The sequence below is a fragment of the Equus caballus genome, chromosome 11 (genome assembly GCF_041296265.1).
Source record: "Equus caballus isolate H_3958 breed thoroughbred chromosome 11, TB-T2T, whole genome shotgun sequence".
Taxonomy (NCBI): Eukaryota; Metazoa; Chordata; class Mammalia; order Perissodactyla; family Equidae; genus Equus; species Equus caballus.
The window spans coordinates 43,808,761-43,829,292 of record NC_091694.1 but is presented as its reverse complement, the minus strand read 5'-3'; the positions used below and the strand labels follow the sequence as shown (position 1 = coordinate 43,829,292).

The 20,532-nt window shown below is 40.3% G+C and overlaps 2 protein-coding genes across 11 annotated transcripts in view; one reads left to right on the top strand and one right to left on the bottom strand.

Moving 5' to 3' along the window:
• EFCAB5 (EF-hand calcium binding domain 5) overlaps positions 1-15,174 on the bottom strand; it is a 142,576-nt gene extending 127,402 nt beyond the window's left edge. For 2 of the 7 annotated variants that reach the window (XM_070227791.1, XM_070227792.1), the window contains exons 1-3: positions 15,060-15,174; positions 2,985-3,047; positions 1,936-2,020 (exon numbers count right to left, since the gene is read on the bottom strand). Coding sequence is in view for 4 of the 7 variants with exons in the window: in XM_070227787.1 (XP_070083888.1) it covers positions 1,936-2,020; positions 2,985-3,047; positions 3,452-3,493 (190 nt within the window). In the remaining 3 variants the exon portion in view is untranslated. Of the gene's footprint in view, positions 1-1,935; positions 2,021-2,984; positions 3,048-3,451; positions 3,720-15,059 lie in introns of those variants that run through there. The other 5 variants (XM_023653164.2, XM_023653165.2, XM_070227787.1 and 2 more) reach the window with 4 other exon arrangements.
• The window catches only part of SSH2 (slingshot protein phosphatase 2), a 241,628-nt gene continuing 235,773 nt past the window's right edge, over positions 14,678-20,532 (top strand). For 2 of the 4 annotated variants that reach the window (XM_023651643.2, XM_023651642.2), the window contains exon 1: positions 14,747-15,090. In XM_023651643.2, coding sequence (XP_023507411.1) covers positions 15,028-15,090 — 63 coding nt within the window. In that variant the 5' untranslated portion in view covers positions 14,747-15,027. 4 annotated transcript variants of the gene reach the window in all.

Below are 20,532 nucleotides of genomic sequence, written 5' to 3'. Positions count from 1 at the left end.
GAACAGAGCTGAGCAAACTGATAGTAAAAAAAAAAAAAGACTTCTAAAAATGCAAGTTAAGCTCACAGCCTGAAACGTACAATAACTAGGGTAAAGAAATGAGGAATTCACGTGGTACATTTAACCACAATATTTTCCATGCAAAAATACGTATTTGAGTGCAATCTTGGAGCTGCCTGTCAAGACAACATCATTTTAATTTTGACAAGTATATAACAAGGATAAAGACACTTCCTTTGACATGTTGAAATTGCAGTAACAGTTCCTCTTCCCACTTCTTACATACATACACACACCTACGAAGGGAGATTAGGAATACTATGTTTGGCAGTGGCTGATCACTGCATAAATAAGTACGTTGTGTTGTATTTGATATCTCAACAAGCAACTGTAGTGTTTTTGGTGTATATCATATTCTTGGATGAATAGATTTAAATAAACAAAACATCGTCCCTGTACTATACGTTGAAAAGCAATAATAGAAATTGAAAGTACAAGAACAGGAAAGACCACAAACTCTTGATTGATATGTTTTCTAGAGAGGCAATAAATTACATGATGGAATACATGTGTGAAGTTTTGCAGGTGCAAATTTGGCCATAAACTGATTAAAGTGAACACCTGATTAAATTTATAACAAATTACCTAGATCACAATTTCTGTCCAGCATGTTTAAAATGAAAGAGTTCATTTATAAACCTGGCCCAAGTGATTAAGGTAAAGGCAAGTATACATATGGGGTAGTGGTGGCAGAGGGTGGGAGTGAGGAAGAAGTGAAATCAAGAACCTGGTGTTGTTGGGTAGGTAGAGAGAGACTTGCCAAGAAACTTCCTAAAAACGAAGCTGTGAAAATAGGACTAAGTTGACAATAAAGACAGAATTAGTGTTGGAAAATTTGGATCTTAGTGTATATGTATTATGATGTGTATTGATAAGAAGAAATAGTAAATAACTGCTTTAATTGGTTTAAAAGACAAAAAATACTCTGGAGAAACGTAAGCACCTAAAAGTTATAACTAGTATCTATATAGCAATTTATAGTTTAGAAAACACTTTAAAAATTATTATTGTCATTCAGCCTAGCACAGCCTAGCACATACTAAACACTCAATATTTGTAAGCTGAATTAAAGGAAATTTTGATTAATTGAAATATAAATTAAAATTGTTAAATTTTAAATATTATAAAGATTTCTATCTTACAGGATTTCAGTAAGTTTCTGAAGTTAGAAGGACTGTAGTGAAAGGGATGAGTGTCTTGCCCTCTTATTTGTTGCCTTTTTTTTTTTTTAAGATTGTATTTTTTCCTTTTTCTCCCCAAAGACCCCCAGTACATAGTTATATATTCTTTGTTGTGGGTCCTTCTAGTCGTAGCATGTGGGACGCTGCCTCAGCGTGGTTTGATGAGCAGTGCCATGTCCGTGCCCAGGATTCGAACCAACGAAACACTGGGCCGCCTGCAGTGGAGCGCGCGGACTTAACCACTCGGCCACGGGGCCAGCCCCTATTTGTTGCCTTTTTGATCCTATAAATATTCTACCTGTATAATCATGTGGGATTTAGGTGAAGGAGGGGCTAGAAGTCAAACAGAATAAATGTATGGTCAAGTATAAGGGTAAAAACAAGAAACAGAAAAACAATACGCAGGCCGAATCACTAGGGTTCTTCATTTTATTTTTGTGCTGATGGGTTGTCTGGTATGTGTTGGTTAGCTCTCCTAGCTAAATTTTCTCTTTAAGTACAAGGTAAAGAGTCATAAAGTTGCCTCGAAAATATTAATAGAAGGTGAAGGGGTTAAATCTTAAACTATTTCCCAAATTGCATTTAAAATACCCCTGGGATTACCTCTTTAAAAGGCAAAATCTTGAGGAATGCATCCCCAAAGAAATTTAATAATAGTTTTAAATTCTGTTGCGTAGAAAGGCTAATTCTCTACCTTGGGATTTTATTTCATCTGTCGTTTCTTCTGCTACATTTTCGCTGGTGTCTAGTGTAGAACTGTCTGATACACTCCGTGAACTCTGAAAGGAGAAAAGAAACACCAATTTCAAAATGAGTTGCTTTTCTTCAAAGTTACATCAACTCTCCCAATTAAAGAGTGCACATAAATGCCTTGCGTGAGTTACCAAACATTCCTACTAAATAGTGCTAGGATTTAATGCTTTGTATTAGAGGCAAAGCAGTCATCATAATCTATTAACTACATTCACAAGATAAAATGCATCGGTCAACATGTCATCACATCTTCCTACTGTTAATACAGTTATATGCTAAGAGTATTATTGTACATTAATCCTTGAATCATGCTATACTTTCCAGAAACATTATTTGAGACCACAGCATAGTGAAATCAGACCTTTGAAATGCTACTGTTTTCTTTTACTATTAGAATCACCTTCTATGTTTGTGGTGGAAGGAAAAACATTTTTATCTTAATTAAGGGAATTAAAGGTTAGTTTTATGAATAAATGGTAGCAAAATAGCTTTTTGTACTCATGCTGATGTACTTTTAAAAGAATGATAATAGAATATTTTTGACTCACAATAGTCAACCCAATGGTGAGTCCATATAACTATTTTCAATTTCCTTCCTTTTTTTATAAAATGTTCTTCCTCATTGAAGTCTTGTATTTATTTAAACATAAAGTTACTTAAATGATTAATGTGGAAATTACATTTTCAGATGACAGTGAAGTTACCCCCAAAACTAGTGGTTGTTGTACTTAGAGGAACAGTTCTGATTTTAGAAAGCAATATTTATCTATAATTCTTAATAGCTGGTCACAAATAATTTATCTTTCTATGGAAGCTTCCTGCAACTGACTAAATGAGTCAGCTTAATGATCAACGTGAGTTTGCCCTTTTCCTTTTGCCATTTTGTTTATCTTTTTGAATACCCACATCTTTTCTTTCCTTTTTCATAAGAAAATTAATTGTCCAGTTTACTCTCTACCATTAACATCTGATTATTCATGAAAACTCTACCTCAGGAGACTCTTTCCCTTCAGTTGTTTCCTGTTTCCTTTCTTTGTCTTCTGTTCCATTTTCCTGAAATGGAAACAATGGTTGATAAGTGGTATCCAAAAGGAGCTGGCGATAAAACTAACATCTTATACTCCAGTATAGCAGGCTTTTTATGTGAAAAAATTTCACACAATGAGTAAACATCATACCAAATAAAATCACACAAAGTAGTTGTATTAACAAATTCAAACAGTAATAGACTTGTTATATATAAAGAATGCCAACCAACTAGAAGCAGGCCACTGAGACCCAACTATTAGTTGACTCCTTTTTTTCAGCATTTTTGTCAAAACCTGACGCAGAATACTTCAACTAAAAGGAGAAATAATTAAATGACAGAATATGATATTGTAAGTCAATTTTCCCAAGAATGTCAATCTCAAATCCTCTCGCAGTTAAATGCTTAGAAACCTATATAGGCCAGGTACCTGAGTAGGTGTGAGACCCTCTTGAGATGTTGACTCACTCATCTGGACCACTAAAAGATATCACCAAATGGGAGGGGAAAATATTACCAGGCTAGTATTAATAACAAAAAGAGAGAAAAAATATTAATAAACACCAAATGTACTCTGGAAGATCAAAATCTCTCCCCTCCTACACCGCATCTCACCATTCTATTGAATGCTAATAAGTTCTCAACTGCTAAACTTTTCAAACTGTACTACCGTTATTACTGTTGTTACTGACCAAAGCTAGATGAGTGCTAGGTTAGTGCTCAGGGAGACAGGAAAACTCAGCATAGTAATCATCATCATTAACATTAGAAAAAACTACCAGCAACAGTAACACAATCAAATTTTTTTAACATTATTATCATCCTCATTAATTTTTGAAGTAACAATCAAGGCGAGGTGAAGTGAAATTTTGATGGCTACCTAATTCATGTAAAAAAGGCAGACAAACATTAGAAGAATAATCTCACTAAAAAGTATTTTTTTGAGGGGTGCAGTTTCCTCTGAGAGGAATGTGACTTATCTAGTTTACTTATTCACATTAAAGAATTAAAATGGATAATTACCAGATCCCCATTTCACTGCAAATGACTATAGATTCAGTCATAGATTATCAAAAATTCATTGCTGTATCAAAAATCATTTAAGAGTTTGTGTATATTTAGGCTAGCTGCTATGCCAAAAGTAAATTTTATAAACGTGGCCTCTGCCTCTCGAGTGGTTACAACCTAGGGACGCTTTAATTTGAAATGGTATGTTTATGATGTGCTAGAGTATTCGCTTTTCTTTTCGTCAACATAACACATGTTCTAGGTGAATAAACCAAAAGTATTGCCTTTGGAGACAACAGATTCCAACACTTAAAAATAGCTGCCTCAAAGCCTTTTTGAAGCTGCTCATAAATAATATAAAATAGGTTTCTTTGATAGATCCCAATAGTACATTCTCACAGACGCTTTCCTTGCTTATGGTGCCCATCTCCTGAAACTGCTATGAAGCTTCCTTCCATTTCTTTTAAATTCTGTTTTGTTTGGATGCACACAGATAAATTCAATTTAATAAACTTTTATTGGGTGCCTTCTATATGCAGGCAGACATTGGGGTTAAAAAGGTGAATAAGACCTTCCTTCGAAGCGTTCCCAGTTTAGTGAGGGAAAAAGGGATAAACAGATACAATTCAATCCACAAAGTGCAAAAGTAGAGGTACATATAAAAGGTTAAAGAACACAGAGGAATAGGCAATTTTCCCAGGGAGGTCAGGGGAATTTTCACAGAAAAATAGATTTCCAAGCTGGATTTTAAGGGACCAGTAAGATGTTTTTGTGTAAAGGAGGGGGGAAGAGTATTTAAGGCAGAAGGAACAATACACATGAGGGTATGAAAGTTCAAAACGTGTTTGAAGCATTCATGTGGCAGGGCATAGTTATATAAAAGACAGTGGCAGAAGATGAGGCTAAAGAGGTAAGTTTTCAATCTGTAAAGAGTTATTAATGTTAAATCAAAGAATTTGGACTTCATTCTGTGCTTTTTACACATAGGATAAATGTGATCAAATCGATGTTTTTTAAAAAGTTAACTCCACCAGCAAGGACTGGAAGTATGAAAGACTGGAGGAAGAGAGAATGAAGGCAAATTTTGTACCTTAAATATTGCACTTGAGGTGAATGCCTCACTGCCCTTCACTCTAGTTTAGGCTCTGCCAGACACTGTCAGTACCCTAACCACATCCCTTTAGCTTCACCTTTTCAGTACGTGCAGATGGTTTCCGACTGCAAACACCTGCAATTCTGTCTGAGGGCTTCCTGTCAGTCCAAATGTGGGGACAGGCCAGAATTGCTTGGGAGTTAATATCTTACAGGAGAAGCCCTCAGCCAGTAATGGATAGGAAGTTGCATATAGCCCCATGGGTAGAACATTTCTGAGGTATGTTCTATATTGTCTCCCAGAGTTCCTCAGTGAGACTGAGCCTCAGTTGTCCACAGTGAAACCTGCCCAATAATGCATTTGATACCTGCCCAATAACACCGGCTCCGTTCACTTTCATGTATTACTTCCCTACTGTCCTACCATTGTTTCCTGGAACCACCTCCCAAATGAACTTGCACTCAACTGCTTGGATCATGGTCTATTCTGAGGGAACCCAAACTAAAAAAGATATACTGATTAGGATTGAGGGCATAATTGGATCTAAGGAATACAAGAGGAGTAGTTAAGGCTCACTGAGTTTTTTTAATATTTAGAAGGCTTAACGGATGGTGAAGCCATTAGGTGAAATAAGGAAAGGAGAGAAAAACAAATTTGAGGAATGATACTAGTCTGAGTTCGGAGACGTTACATTTAAGATACTTGCTTGATGGCCTGATAGAAGTTTCCAGTAAGAATCTGAATGCCACTGAAATATATTATCATGCATTGGCAGGAAGTTATGCAGAATCAAGTCCATTGGAAAATGACGGAAGCATTGTTCAGTCTGAAAAGCATTAACTTGCATTTTAATTACTCAAAGTGCATAGCATTTTGCACATCTCATACTCTCATCCCTAAGATTCTAGAGTCATTCCACTTAGGTTGTTGGCTATAAGACAGAGCCTGTGTGAATCTAGTTAAGGGCCCTCCATATGCACTCTCAATAGATTTGTAAGTTGGTTAATTGCAGCATTTGGCATCTTGGTTGGTAAGAACGTCAGTCATATATGAAAGAGTAGCCAATTATCCTTGAGGAAGGGGTTTCTCAGAATGAGAGAAATAATATATCATTCTGATTTTTCAGACTAGTAGATGATAAGAAATGGCATTTACCTGGATTTCTTGTGAGTCTTGAACTCCTGATTATGGACAGAAAGAAGCAATTGCAGGAGGATGCTAGTGGAGCTCACCCAACAAGAATAGGTAGGAGAAAAAAAAGGCTGAAGATAAACCCTTGTTGATGAACACTTAAAAGGAGGGCTAAAAAAGAAGAGCCAGTGAAAGATAAGGACAACTACTGAGAATTGCACAAGACTCCTACAGCTGCACACTGCTGGCATGACTCTCATTTCCAGCCTCTATTGCTGTGCACACACCCAAAGCAAGCCCCTGCAGCCCCACAAGTGTAGGTCAACAGATAAGGGCCCCACAGCTGCTGGTGGGTCCAGATTCAATGCTGACTCCTGTCATTGGCCTGCACGGCTCCCCTTGCCTACAGTTAACCTTACAGTTGTGCACCTGCAAGTTGCCAATCCCAACTCCAGTCACCAGCTTCCAATGCTGAGCATGTGCCTGTGGTTAGGCTCTACAGTCATGCAAGTACATATTGACAGCCAGGGCCATAGCAGCTGCTTGTGTACCCACAGTTAACCCTGGCCCCTGCTGCTGGCCCTGGCCCTCCTCACAGCACATTTGTTTGCAGCCAGCCCCTACAACCAGCCTCTGCAACTGATCCTGCAGCCAAGTGTGTGCACACCACTGGCTCTGACCACCACCACAACCTGGCATGGTCCCTAGCCAGTGGATTGGAGGTACCATTAAAGACCCCAACAGGCCTTGCAACCACTGTGAACTACCCACAACTCTCACCAAGGATCATGCAGTTGTTGATATCATGGACCGCAGCTGCCTGACCCAATGAGACGCCATGACCCCCTAATCTGGAGGAACTACATGTCCTCACACTTGGTACCCTGCACCACTAGACCTTCCATTGTCAGGGGAGGCTCAGAGTAACTCAGGAATTTGAGATTATCAGTCTCCTACTCGAACTAAATGTCCCCATTCCAAATTTCAGGGTCCCCCTTCCCAACAAGTTCCCCAATTTTCACATGAGTAACTTGGCTGGGCTGTGATTTCAATTAATATCATAATTCTGCAACCCAAAATTCTTGATGAATTGACACCATTATTATTACATAATGACTTTCTTTGTCTCTTGTTACAGTTTTTGGCTTAAAGTTTATTTTCTCTGATGTAAGTACACCTACCTCTAGTCCCTTTTCGTTTCCACTTGCATAGAATATCTTTTTCCATCTCTTCTCTTTGAGCCTATGTGTATCCTTAAAGCCTGGATTTGTGGAGACTAGCCTTCTCTTAACTGAAAAATCTTGTAATAACCTCATCTGGAGCAATTGCTTTGCAAGGGGATGCCCATTTTCCTCAAAATTCACCACAATCACTTCTTACTTCTAGTAGACTCATAACCAAAATCACATCTTAAAATGCTCCAGCATGGCAAATACAAAGTCTGACCAGGAAGAAATAGCTTTTACAGCAAAATATTTTCACTATTTGCTTATATAGTGCCCTATGTTTAATTAAGTTAGATATTGTAACTTCCCTGGCACAACGTAAGAAGAAATCCAAAGGCTTAGGGACATAGGAATGCTGGAGTAGACTTATCACATACGACCTGCACATCCACTCCTGCCATGTACATCCTCTGAGAGGACTCTGGGGACATCCCTTTGAAAAATACATAAGTGAGTGTGAGTACCAGCATCGTTGAAAAGCTCTGTGGCGGCTTTCTTTCTATGCTAGGCATGACAGCATGACCCATTTCAGAGTAGCAGAGGCCCAATGTCAGCGTTTAACCACCAAAGACAAGGTGGGCACATTTACCATAAAGAGAAGCAGAGATAGAAGTAACCAGATGTTTTTTTAACTCTTAGCAATCTTTGTAGCTAAATGGTTATGGTGGTCCTAGGAATAAAATAGTCAGCCTACTGAAATGTTGATCATCTACACATAATACAAAAAATCCATATATGGTGGCCAAAAATATAACTTTTAGTAACCACAGTGGAGAGTTCTGACCTTTCACCCAGTTTCCAGACCTAAGCCCCTTAGTTAAAGAGAAGGCTGGATCCCCCTAAGGAAGGATTCTTCAGCACTGCCATTAGTATACTCTGAAAATCTTCCTCCAAGTGTTCTCCATAGGTCCATTTCCTAAAATAACTGTAAGCTAGGGAAAAAGAAATAGTTAGATTTTTCAGGGATTTCTAAATATTGGGACTAAATCGATGTTAATTCCTGGGGACTCAAAATGCCACTGCAGTCCACCAGTTTAAGTGGGGCTTGTGGTGAACAAGTGAGAGACGGAGTCTTAACTCAAGTCTGAATCACAGTGGGCTAAGAAGGTCCATAGAACCACTCTGTGATGATTTCATCAGTTCCTGGATATATAATTAGAATAGACACCTGGTAACTGGCAGAATTTCCATATTGGCTCTCTGATCTTGAATAGGGACCATTACAGTATGAAGGGCCAAGCTGAAGCCCTTGGGAATTCTCCTCCCCTACATACACACATACCAAGAGAGTAAACAAAAATTATTGCTTGCCTAGAATGGCGCATGGGGGATTATAGAGGTTAGTTACATCAATAAAGATTCGAAAGAAGCAGGGGTGATGAAACCTATCTCATGCCAATTTAACTTGCCTGTTTGGCCTGTGAAGAAGGCGGATAGATCCTGCAGAATGACTGTGGGTTTTTACAATTTAATCAGGGGATGCCTCCAATTGCAGCTGCTCTTCCATGGGTAGTATCTTTACTGGAGTGAATCAACACAGCCCCTGGCACCTAGTATGCAGCTCTTGACCCAGCAAATGCTTATTTCTCCATACAAATTGGCAAGGAACACCAGAAGCAATTTGCTTTTACTTGGTAGGGCCAACAATATAACTTGACAGTCTTCTCCCAGAGCTACATCAATTCTCCTGCTCTCTGCCATAATACAGTCCACAGAGATATTGAGCATCTTGACCTTCCAATCATCATTGAGTTGGTCCAGTACATTGATGACATTATGTTGACTGGATATGGGGAGGAGGAAGTAGCAAGGTCTTTAACCGTCTTCATGAGATAAATGCAAACCAGAGAATGGAAGATAAATTCTCTTCTGATATCAATTTCTGTATCAGTCAAGTGCCAGTTATTAAATTATTGTCTCAGTTCCAAACTCACTCTTTTTGTATTCTACTCTGATGCTGGACCTGGGACTCTGAAAACCACATTTCTTTGGCTTGCCAGCTGGCTCTGTTATGCTCTGCTAATTGGGGGCACCAGAGAGAGACCCCGAGGCTGAGGAAGGACAAGAGACTTGTTCTTTTCTGTCTACCTCATGACTGCTTTCTGTAGCCTTTTGGTTCCCATGTGCTCCACTCTAGAAATGCTCCTTTATCCTGATAGCAGCAAGTTCTTTCTGCAGCAATAATCGAATCCAGGTTGTAGTTTTTCTATAGTTCTATAGTTTCTATTGACTCAAAGACACCAACATCAGCCAGCCAGTGTTCTTGTCATAGTGGTCTGGGTCCCAAACCCCTGTGTCCCCTGGAGCCCATCCTCTAAGCTCAGAGACACCAACACCAGCTGAACAGTGCTTTCTCCTCAGAGATCTGAGTTTCAGCTCTGTGGGGTCATTCCTCTAAGTTTGTCAGTTTTTTCCTGTGTTTCCTTTGGGTTTTTTTTTCAGCCCTGAAGGTGGTAAGAGTTGCTACTTCTATCATACCTTAGATTTCTCTTTTTAGCTCTTCAGTCATCTACGTAACTTTATATGTAGTTAACAATTCTTGTTAAATTCTCTATTCAAATAACTGGTGTGGTTTCTATCTCATATCTGGACATTGACTAGTAAATAAATTTAGTAAAAGATTATTAAAATTTAAGAAAAATTACAAGCATGTGGTAGCAACATATGACTTAATCATACTCTAGTCACTCAGCTATTATATATTCCATCTGTACTATTACTTGTTATATTATTCTGTAACTAGTCGTTTCAAATGTAAGGGGTTGTATTATTAAGGACATAAACTGTGATTTTTTTTTTGCTCCATTTTAACAAGCTTAGCTATATAAACTGTAGTCTTTTAAGCAATACACTTCAACTGGCGCACAATGAATGAGTTACAGATGTACTGCAAGATAGGTATGTATTCAGCTCTAGGAGCGTCCTGAAAGGAGTAGGGTGGTTGGTGCCTCTAAGTAATTCACCCCTGGCCAGAAGCAGCTTGATCTAAGGATTCTGAGAGAGTAGCCTAGAGACTGATGATCCACCCTAGTGTGCCCCATGGTCCCACAGGAGGCAAGCACAATGAAGCAAGTATACTTTAATGAAGAAGCAAAGCCAAAGAGTATTCTAAAAGAATAAAGAGTATACCAGTGCATCACTTTCAGAAGCCAGTTGTACTGCGTATTGCTGCTAATCATAAACATTGAGCCTTGGCACTGCCAGAGGAGTGCATGTTCTGGGTACCCAAGGAGCAGGACTCACAGCCTAAGGTGTGGCCAGGAAAGGTGAGGAGGCCTGCCAGATACTCCTTATGGACTCAGCTCCCAATCTCTCTCTTCAGGTATATAGAATTCTTCCCTTTGTTTATGTCTGATGTGCCCTTTTAGTTATATCCAAGTTAGTGGCAGAATTATTGCTCTAATAACACAGCCATATTTTGCAAATTAGAGGTTCATCATTATTTTGTAATATATACTTGATATGAAAAAGTTTGAGCAGATGCTAAATCCAGTGATGTTATCATATTTCCACATTACATTTGCCAGTGGGTGAAAAGTAAGTGTTATTAGAGTCAAATATAATTTATATTTGTAAATTTTGAATTGTTGTGAAAATTGTTTTAAATTTATCACCTACTTGTATAAATTAAGTTCTCATCAATAATAAATACCAAGTGATCACTGTTAAACTATCTTGTTCAGGAATTACACACAGACATTTCAATCATAAAAACTTATATTAAAAAAGTTATGTTTACAGAAGCAATCTCAGGTTTTTCATTAACTTTTTGAGAAGACTTTATTTGAAAACTTGTACAAATTCAATATTTAATATCACCCTTAATGTTTATTTTTCTCATTATAATTATATTATATAAAGAAAACAAATTTTTTTCATGAAGCCCCATATTGTTACCTTCAAATCCCCTTTAATTTATCCCGGTGTGCTGGACAAATACCATCATTTCTATGGATGTCATGTTACGAAAAAAGGTTGAGAAGCACTGCTTTAACCAGGATTCTTAACCTGGGGCCCCTCAATGGATTTCAGTGACTATGTGAAATATACAAATGTATCTTTCTAGAGACAGAGTTAACAGTTTTCACCAGGTTCTCAAAGCTTAAGAACCAGCTGATCTCAGGAATTTCAAAAGTTCCCCTATAATTTCATCCCTGAAGAAGTGATGATACAAGTTAAGGGTGAAATGAACTCTAATGGCACAACTAGGCCTCCATTATCACAGGTGTGAAGAATAAAGGTGCTATAAACAGAACTAGGAGGACTTTGGTCTCTCTGGCTCTGTCTTTTGGGAATCCTGTTCTTGGCCTCTGTCTTCTCAAATTAGAAGTAGATGCCTCCTCCCTCAGATGACTAGAAGACCAAGTAGGAGCCAAGGTGGAGCCTGAGAAAGAGTAGGTATAAATGGGGCAGAGAGCATAGATCTCAAATGCTCACATGTGATCCAGCTTAGTTCAGAAAGGGGCTACATAGGGATCTTTAGGCAAAGCCTGAAAGCCAGCATCATACAGCATACATTTGCCCAGACCTTCTCCTCTGTGCCTCTAAAGCACTTTGTATGTATCTAGACTTCTCCTGGATATCTATGTATCTCCCTTGGGGCCTACCAGAGGCGACTGAAGCCACAGTACCACTAAACCATACTGTCATTATTTAACGTGTTTTTCCCTGTTAACAGACTATGAGCCCAAGAGAGGCAGACAAACTTTTATTTTGTTCTTAAGCTGCGGTCTAGTATATAATACACACTCAATATTTTCCCCATTAATGGTGAATAAATTAATGAACATGCACCAATAATTTCCAAATCTTAGTTTCCTTAAAAGGTTATATACCGGGCCCAGCCCGGTGGCGCAGTGGTTAAGTGTGCACGTTCCACTTCGACGGCCCAGGGTTTGCAGTTTGGATCCCAGGTACACACCTACGCACTGCTTGTCAAGCCATGCTGTGGCAGGTGTCCCACACATAAAATAGAGGAAGATGGGCATGGATGTTAGCTCAGGGCCAGTCTTCCTCAGCAAAAAAGAGGAGGATTGGTGGCAGATGTTAGCTCAGGGCTAATCTTCTTCTTCTTCTTCTTCAAAAAGGTTATATACCAGGAAGAGATATTTCCCCTGTAAATTAATAAATTAAATTCCTGATACAAACACACAATGTGAATTTGGGTACTTTATAAGCCCAATTTTGACCAGGATTTTATCACCTCAGGTATGCTGAATAAAGATGTTCTGTACCTACCTACAGATGAGACGTGCCTTGACCACTAATCTACTCCTACTGTTAAGGCATGAATCACGTTTTTTTTATTCTCTTTTTGCTTGATGCTATTTTCTACACATAGGGTACACTCAGCAAAAGCTGACTGAACTTGGAACAAAATTTAGATAGTAATGAAGTTATCTTAATTACATACAGAGCTTTACAGTTTATACTGCACTTTACCATACATTATCTCATTTGATCACAAGAATCCTGTGAGTTAAAGCTCCATCATAGAAATGAAGAAACTAAAGCTCAAAAAGTTTAAGCCATTTGCTTAAGGTTTTACAGAGCTGGAACTAGAAGCTAGGTCTTCTGACTCCTATAGGAGTGCTCTTTCCCACTGTAAGATTAATGGAATTAAGTGTCTCATCTTCCAAGAGAATTTTTTAAGATAAGTAGGTACCTGAGTCGGTAAAAAATCAACATGTAAGTACATTACTAAGACCTACTGATTTGAATAATACTTTTCCTCGAATGATACTTTGGTTTATAAACCACACGTGTTTCATTTATCTGAGTTCATTCGGCTTTCAGCTATGTATATTTCCTGGCTATATAGCTTCCTGTTTGGTCTCCTAAGCACTAGTTCAAAGTTCTTACTTCTGAACTTTGTCTTCTCTGTTCCTGTTTACTACAGCAGCTCTGGGAAAAAAACAGTCAGATTGTTTCAACTGTGAACCATACATCTTTGTTTAATTTTGTCTCGCAGGTGCTCTTGACCACCACCAGGGGGCAAAAGCCTACCAGCGGCTTCTCTGCAATAACATCCTACATAGGACTGTACAGGACAGGGATCCTCAGTGTCTGATTCTTGATGGAACCTCCCTGCTAATTATTTCAACTACACCGCCCCAGGGAGAGAACAAAGGCTCAGTACAGAGGGCTCCAGTGGCACTCAACTACACAGCACCCAGAAAGACCTCATGACAGCCCTGTCAGTTTAAAAGAAGCAATGAGATCCAAGCGAGTTTGAGTGACAGACAGGAGGAGGTGGGCTGTAGTAACTGCAAACTCCTGAATGTGTGAGCTTTCTATAGCTTTGATAAGTACGTATGTATTGTATTTACCAGCACATCCACTCATATTAAGAAACAGCTTTGTCAACTCTCTTTCACTGTGTAAATAATCAATGGTATTTGCACAGTGCGACTTTTTTCCTTTTTAATCTTCATTTTCCATTACAGTCTTGGCTTCTGTTCAGCTGACGATTTATCTTTTAGAAAATGATTCCTTTAAAATATTTAATCTACGTTTCACATACGTCTGTGAAGTAATGAAATCTAGGGACGAAAGAGAAGAAACCTCAACAAGCAAATCCTCTTTAAGAGAATTTCTTCCCAGCAGGAAGCAAGTGGGAGGTAAATAGCAGGTTGGGCCCTTAGAACGAACTCCGTGAGCCCAGCTTGCTCGGCCTCCCAGGCTCAGGAATAATGAATGAGTCCTTAGACAGGGGGCAGGGTGGTGGAGGAAGCAGGCGGCACCATGAAGCTTCTCAAGGCATAAAATTCAGTCTTTCTTTCAAAAAGTCTCATCATAAAATATGGATTCTAGACAGAAGGGTGGGAAAGCTCAGAAAAAGCCCCCGAGAGCCGGGTCAAAGGGGGATAAAGTCGTCTCCTGGTCGCGCTCGCGGGGGTGGGGGGTCTAGCCCAGTAAGTCCCCCTCACGCCTGGAGACAGCGTTGGAAAGCCCGCAGAGCCCTTTCCCACCAGAAAACGTCGTGGCCTCGGATTTTCACCTCCGTTTCTTCACGCTAAGGTTGGTTAAGCTGTGCGCCCCACCTCCTAAAATGGTTGTCTCTCGGGAGCGGGGACTCCGGCGGCCTCGGCCCCGGGGCCCCTCCCCCCACCCTGCTCCACAGCCCGCGGCGCGGGCGAACCGCGCGACTCCAGCGCCGGGGAGGAAACCCGGGAGGGGGCGGCCGCCCCAGGCGCACGCCCGGCCAGCCGGCTTCCGGCAACTCAAGGGTTACGGCGAGGCGGCGGCGCGCGCCGAGGGGAGAGGCGGTTGCTGACAGGTGGCGCCTGCGCACTGGGAGCGCTCATTGTGCCCCGCAGCTGCCGAACCGCCCGCCCGCCCGCCCGCCAGCCGCCCGCTCGGCGCTTCAGTCTGCGAGAGTCCGGCGGTGGGTGCGGAGCCTGCGGCCGTTCTCGCGGCCTCCTCCTCCTCCTCCCCGTCCCCCTCACCCCCACCCCACACCCCTTTCCCCATCCCGGCTCCGTCACCCTCCCGCACCCCACACTCGAGACAAGAATGCCCTGCCCGGAACAGCCCAGCAGCGCCTAGATGGCTTTGGTCACGGTCCAGCGGTCGCCTACCCCCAGCACCACCTCCAGCCCCTGCGCCTCGGTGAGTCCCTCCCGGCGGCAGCTCCGCTCGCTTCTGTCACTGCGGCTCCGCTTTGCCTCAGCGGGTCCCGCCGAGCGCCACTGCGCACGCGCCGCGCCGCTTCCCAGGCCTTGGCACTCGGCTGCCGCGAACCCCCCACACTCCCCATCTTAAAGACGAGCTGCAGGAACTACGGGACGTTGGTTTTTGTCCCCATCACTCTGGGCACTTCGCTCTCACGATCCTCGCCCCGAACCCCCCTGTGGCATGCCTTCCTACGGCTTGAGCACTTCCTTTCGGGAATGAGTCATTCTTGCTTTTCACCCTCCCCCTTCCTTTCCCCTCTGTTGCTCTGCTGCAGGGAGAGGACCATGGGACTCCTGCGGTGCCCCTTACCCACACCCATTTCAGGGGCCCGTTCAGTCTTCGCACACAGCACCCCTTCTTCAGGCTTTCCGGGGTGTGCGCCTTCCCCCTAGTCACTTGCTGTCTCTCTTGTGCTCTCTACTGTTCAGGCTTCATTGGACTGCTGAACGGTAGTTACTCCTTGGTTCCCTCCTCCCCTCCCCCAAAGAGTGGCGTTGGTGTCTGCTTCTTGGACCTCTTGCCTTTCCTCTACGAGGTCCAGAAGCATCTGGCACTGCTTGATGACCAGTACCAGTTCATTTACATCTTACAGACGTTTACGCCTTACACTCATTGCTCATGATCGTTCATGTTCTTGGGTCATGTTTGTATGGCTCATTACTTCAGATGCCTATGCCAGGGAACCATGCTTCCAGAAGGAAAACAACCCGTAACCAGCCTTTTCCTGCTGGGCCCTTCTTTGCCTTAGCTCCTCGCCCCACCCCCCACTCAATTACACTCCATTCTTTTAGGCTTTACTTTTGAAACTATTTATTTTTACAAACAAAATATTACACCAGTGGCGCGAAATAGGATCTTAAAAAAAAAAATCCACATGTTTTCGAGGGAAATAGACCCACTGAAAATATGAGCAATTGGAAGAACCATCTTGAACTTCCTACAGAATTGCAATTTTAAAAACTATGTTGGTGGATTTAGTAGTTTCAAGTTGCAAAAAGGTATTCAATAAACACTACCATCTTTCACTGTAGAAAATCGGGTTACTCTTAATATTTATATGTTAACTGAGGTGTGAGCTTTGATATCTTGAAAATAATGCTGGTTTATGACTTCAACGTAATTTCCTGAATTTCAAAATTTTATTGTGTATAGTGGTGGTTTCCTTTTTTTTCTGAGCTTTCTTTTGCTCGTTTTGTGTGGCCAAAATGGCAACTATATCCTAATTCTAGAAGCAATTATACTTCAGAAGTTAACTTAGCTTGTGTTGTTCCAGAGAGCCGAACTAGGATCCTTGGATAGAAGTCCGTGGAGGCAGATTTCCAGTGATGGTAAAGAAGAATTTTTTAACAGTAGAATGGACTGCCTTGCAGGATAATGAGTGCTCATTACTGAAAGTATTCAAGCAAAGGCTAGAGGACCTTTTGCCTAGGAGGTGGTATAAAGAATTCCTGCAGTGGGGGACTTCTAAGGCTCTTTCCAACTCTTAAGATTCTGTGATTTGAGAATCATTGCACTTCGGCTAGTAAAACATTTTAGGGTCCTCTAAAGACAAGTATAGGGTTAGAAATTTAATATACCTTATTCTTATATGTGGTACTTTAAGCTAATTTTTGGAAAGTCATTAATATACCATCAGACCATCTTAATTCATTCCACTTGTAAACCCTTTGAGGATAGTGGTTACCAGGCCTGATTTTGGCTGAGAAAGCAACTGAAGGTTAGTGGAGTCATGCAGATAAACTGGAAACCAGCATTATAGTGACATAATTTTCCCTGGGCATTGTTGAAAACAGTTTATGCTATAATATGTATATATCAAATTATCATACTAATTTTCTTGAGGTGAATGATTAGTATACAGTAAGACCATATCTATTTGATATGACTTAATTAGCCAAAAGTTGGTTATTTTAGAATCTTGAGGTATGTTAATAGTCACTTTTGACATAGGTAATTAGATTGATCATGTGGTAAGCTCAGTTGTTGACCTAAATGACTGCTAATTTCTACATCTACTTGCTGTAGTAGCCTGTTTATTTCAGTTGTTTATATGTGGCCCTGGGTGCAAAGGAATTCTGGGACTGGGGGTGTGTGTGTGTGAGAGAGAGAGAGAGAGAAACAATCAGCATTGTTAGTTTACTGATGAGCCAATTACCTTTCCCTTTAAATTGTCTTCCTGTTTCACTTCATCCAGAGCTGTGTTGAGCTGAATTGTCTCGTGGTCCTTGTGTTCCAGTATTTGGCTGCTGTCTGACCTGCATATATTTGCTCTTGCATCTCTTGCTACATGAATAGGTTGAGTTGTTTGTTTTAAAAGAAAGAGAGGGCAAGAAGAATCTGGAGAAAGATGGAAGGAGAGATTTAATTTTGTGATCTGGAAATTTAGATTTTTTTTTAAGATTTTATTTATTTTTTTTTCCCTTTTTATCCCAAAGCCCCCCGGTACATAGTTGTGTATTTTTAGTTGTGGGTCTTTCTAGTTGTGGCATGTGGGACACTGTCTCAGCATGGCCTGATGAACGGTGCCATGTCCGCGCCCAGGATTCCAACTGGTGAAACCCCGGGCTGCCAAAACAGAGCGCACAAACTTAACCACTTCACCACAAGGCTGACCCCCTAGATTTTTTAATTAATCATTTTACGTATGCTATTATACTTTTTCTCACTGTAGGAGGTAGGATATTTTAATAATGTCAGTTCTTCAGTATTCTTTCATTAGAGATTAAGCAAATCTATTGAACATCTACTGGATGTGAATGACTATTATAGATACAAAGATGTGAAAGATATTGACCCTATCCATCAGGATCATGTAATCTTCGGAGGGAGAGGAAGGGGATGGGAGGAAGAGCAAACATGAAGTGAGAGGGTAGCAAAGGAGAATGAGGGGAATGATACTGTCTATACATGAACAGCCAGTTTGTAATGGCCATAAGTATTGTCTGAATTCAGATTAAGATAAATTCACTAATGGCAATAGTAATAATAACAATATGTAATATCTCTTGGGTCTTTCTCCATGCCAGGCATCATGCTAAATGGATTTTACTCCATGGATTAACTCATTTTTTTTTACATGGATTTTACATGTATTAAGTCATTTACTCCTCACAATATGCCCAAGAGAAATTCCTATTATCCCCATCTTATAGGTGAAGAAACTGAGGCAAAGAGTTATTAAGGAATGTGCCCAGTGACAGTTGTTGAAGCCGTAATTCAAACCCAGATGTGTCTAACTTTAGAATCTTCCATCTTTTTCCTTCGTGGTGATCAAAGAAAAGTGTACATAGTAGGTGGCCTTTGAACTAGGTCTTGAAGGATGGGTTGAGTTTTTATAGATTTAAGATGGAAGCTGGGAAGCAGAGAGTATTCCAGGTGGAGAGAAGCTGTATATACCAAGACTCAGAGGCTGAGAAGTACAAGGCATATCTGAAGGACTTAAAAGACCAGTTTGAGGAAGGATTTGTTTGGAAGAGTAGTAAGAGGGAAAGATGAGGTGGCAGCTAGGGCTGCACAAGGACTGCTGAGCTTAGGAGTTTGAACTTGATAGAGAAGGTAATGGAGAGAGTCCTCAGGTTTTTGAGCAGATATGATCACAGTGGTGTTTTAAGAAAATTGATCTAGCAGCTGTGGGCCAGAGGGATTTGAGAGGAGAGAGGCCATGCGTGGAGCCAGTTAGAGGCTGTTAACAGTAGTCCAGGTGTGCGATAATAAAGGGCTGAACTGGGAATGTGAAGTGGTAATGGAAAGAAAGGGACAGGTGTGAGGGATTGTGAAGAAGACAAAGGACCTGGGGACTGATTAGATATAGGGGAGGAGGAATCAGAGATGCCAGCTCTTGGAATATATTGTTCTTATATAATAGAGGTTTTCTAATTAACTGTGGGCAATTGAAAAATTCTCTCTTTCCCGCTATTCTTTCTGGGATGAATTTTCTGAATGGATACCTATATTGATCTGGGGTCGTATAAACACAGTGAACTACCATAAAAATCTTTTACTTTAGGGTAGTGCTTTATACTTTTCGCTGTTTTTGTGTTGATGATCTAATTTAATTCTAGAGCAGCCTCATAAGTTATGCAGGACCAATACCTAGGTTAAAATACTTACTGAAGGTTACAAAACTGGTTGGTGTAAGAACCTGTACCAGAACTAAGCTCTGTGGCTCCTGGTCCACATCCCTTTCCGTAGTGTGATGAGAGAAACGGCAGGAGTTTCTGGTCCTGAGAACTTGACTGCCAGCATAATAAAGGAGCCAAGACTTAAGATGCAGTCAAGAACTCACACTGTCTTTGGAGTTCATGTATATTGTAATCTTGACTACCTAGAACAGAAACATCCAAGTTTGTGCAAAATAATTTTTAGATGATACCCTTATTTGAAGCCTGTTATCTCTTAGTTTATGCAGAATTCTTATAAACTTGGATATTTAGTTTTCTTATTCTTAGAAGATGACCAAGAGCAAAATAGGAATGGAAAGTGGCAGGTGCTGCTAATGGCAGGCTGCTTATAGTCTTGGGAAATGATAGCTGATGGTTTTACAGCAAGGGAGGAAGAAGAAAACCTATAAATAGCTGGCTTAAGAAAAAAATTAGCAGTTACAGACTGTTTAATGTGTGGACAAATACTCTTCTAAGACCCAGAATTTCCTCATAGCTACTATTATATGGTCAGAATGATGACCCCGAATCATCATAAGAAGGCTTAATCTTGTTTTGTCTTGATTTAAGCAGTTGGGATTGAGTAAAGTGTATTTTTAGATAGGTGTCCATTCAAGTTTCACCCAAGTTTTGATATTTAAGATGCATGTTTAATTAATTGGGAAATTCATTTACATATATGTCTTATTTCCTAATGATACTGGATAAATAAGATATTATTGAATTATATAATTCAAAAATATGACTACATCTCTTTCCCTAGGCAGAGAAAATAAAACCATAGCAAATAGGAATTGATTTATATGAAGTATAAATATTTAAAAGTGATGGTTTTTAATTTTTTGAAGATGGCTTTAGAAACTTTCTTAAACAGTAAAAATACATGACTATTGTAGGAAATTTGGAAAATACAGAAAAGAGAATAAAAGATATGTGCCATACAGCAGTGTATGTATTTTACGTAACTGAAATGCTGCTGTATATATAATTTTGTGTACTTTAAAAAAAAATCTGACGTATACATAGATGTACTGCCATATCACTTAAGTGGCTGCCTTGGGTAGTTATATTATAACTCATTCTAGCCATTCCATTACTGGTGAACATGTAGATTTTTTCCACCTTTTTTTTTTTGGTATATAAATTACATTGCAGTGAACATCATTGGGCATAAATATTCAACTGCATTTTGGGACATTTATTAAGATTTCAAAAA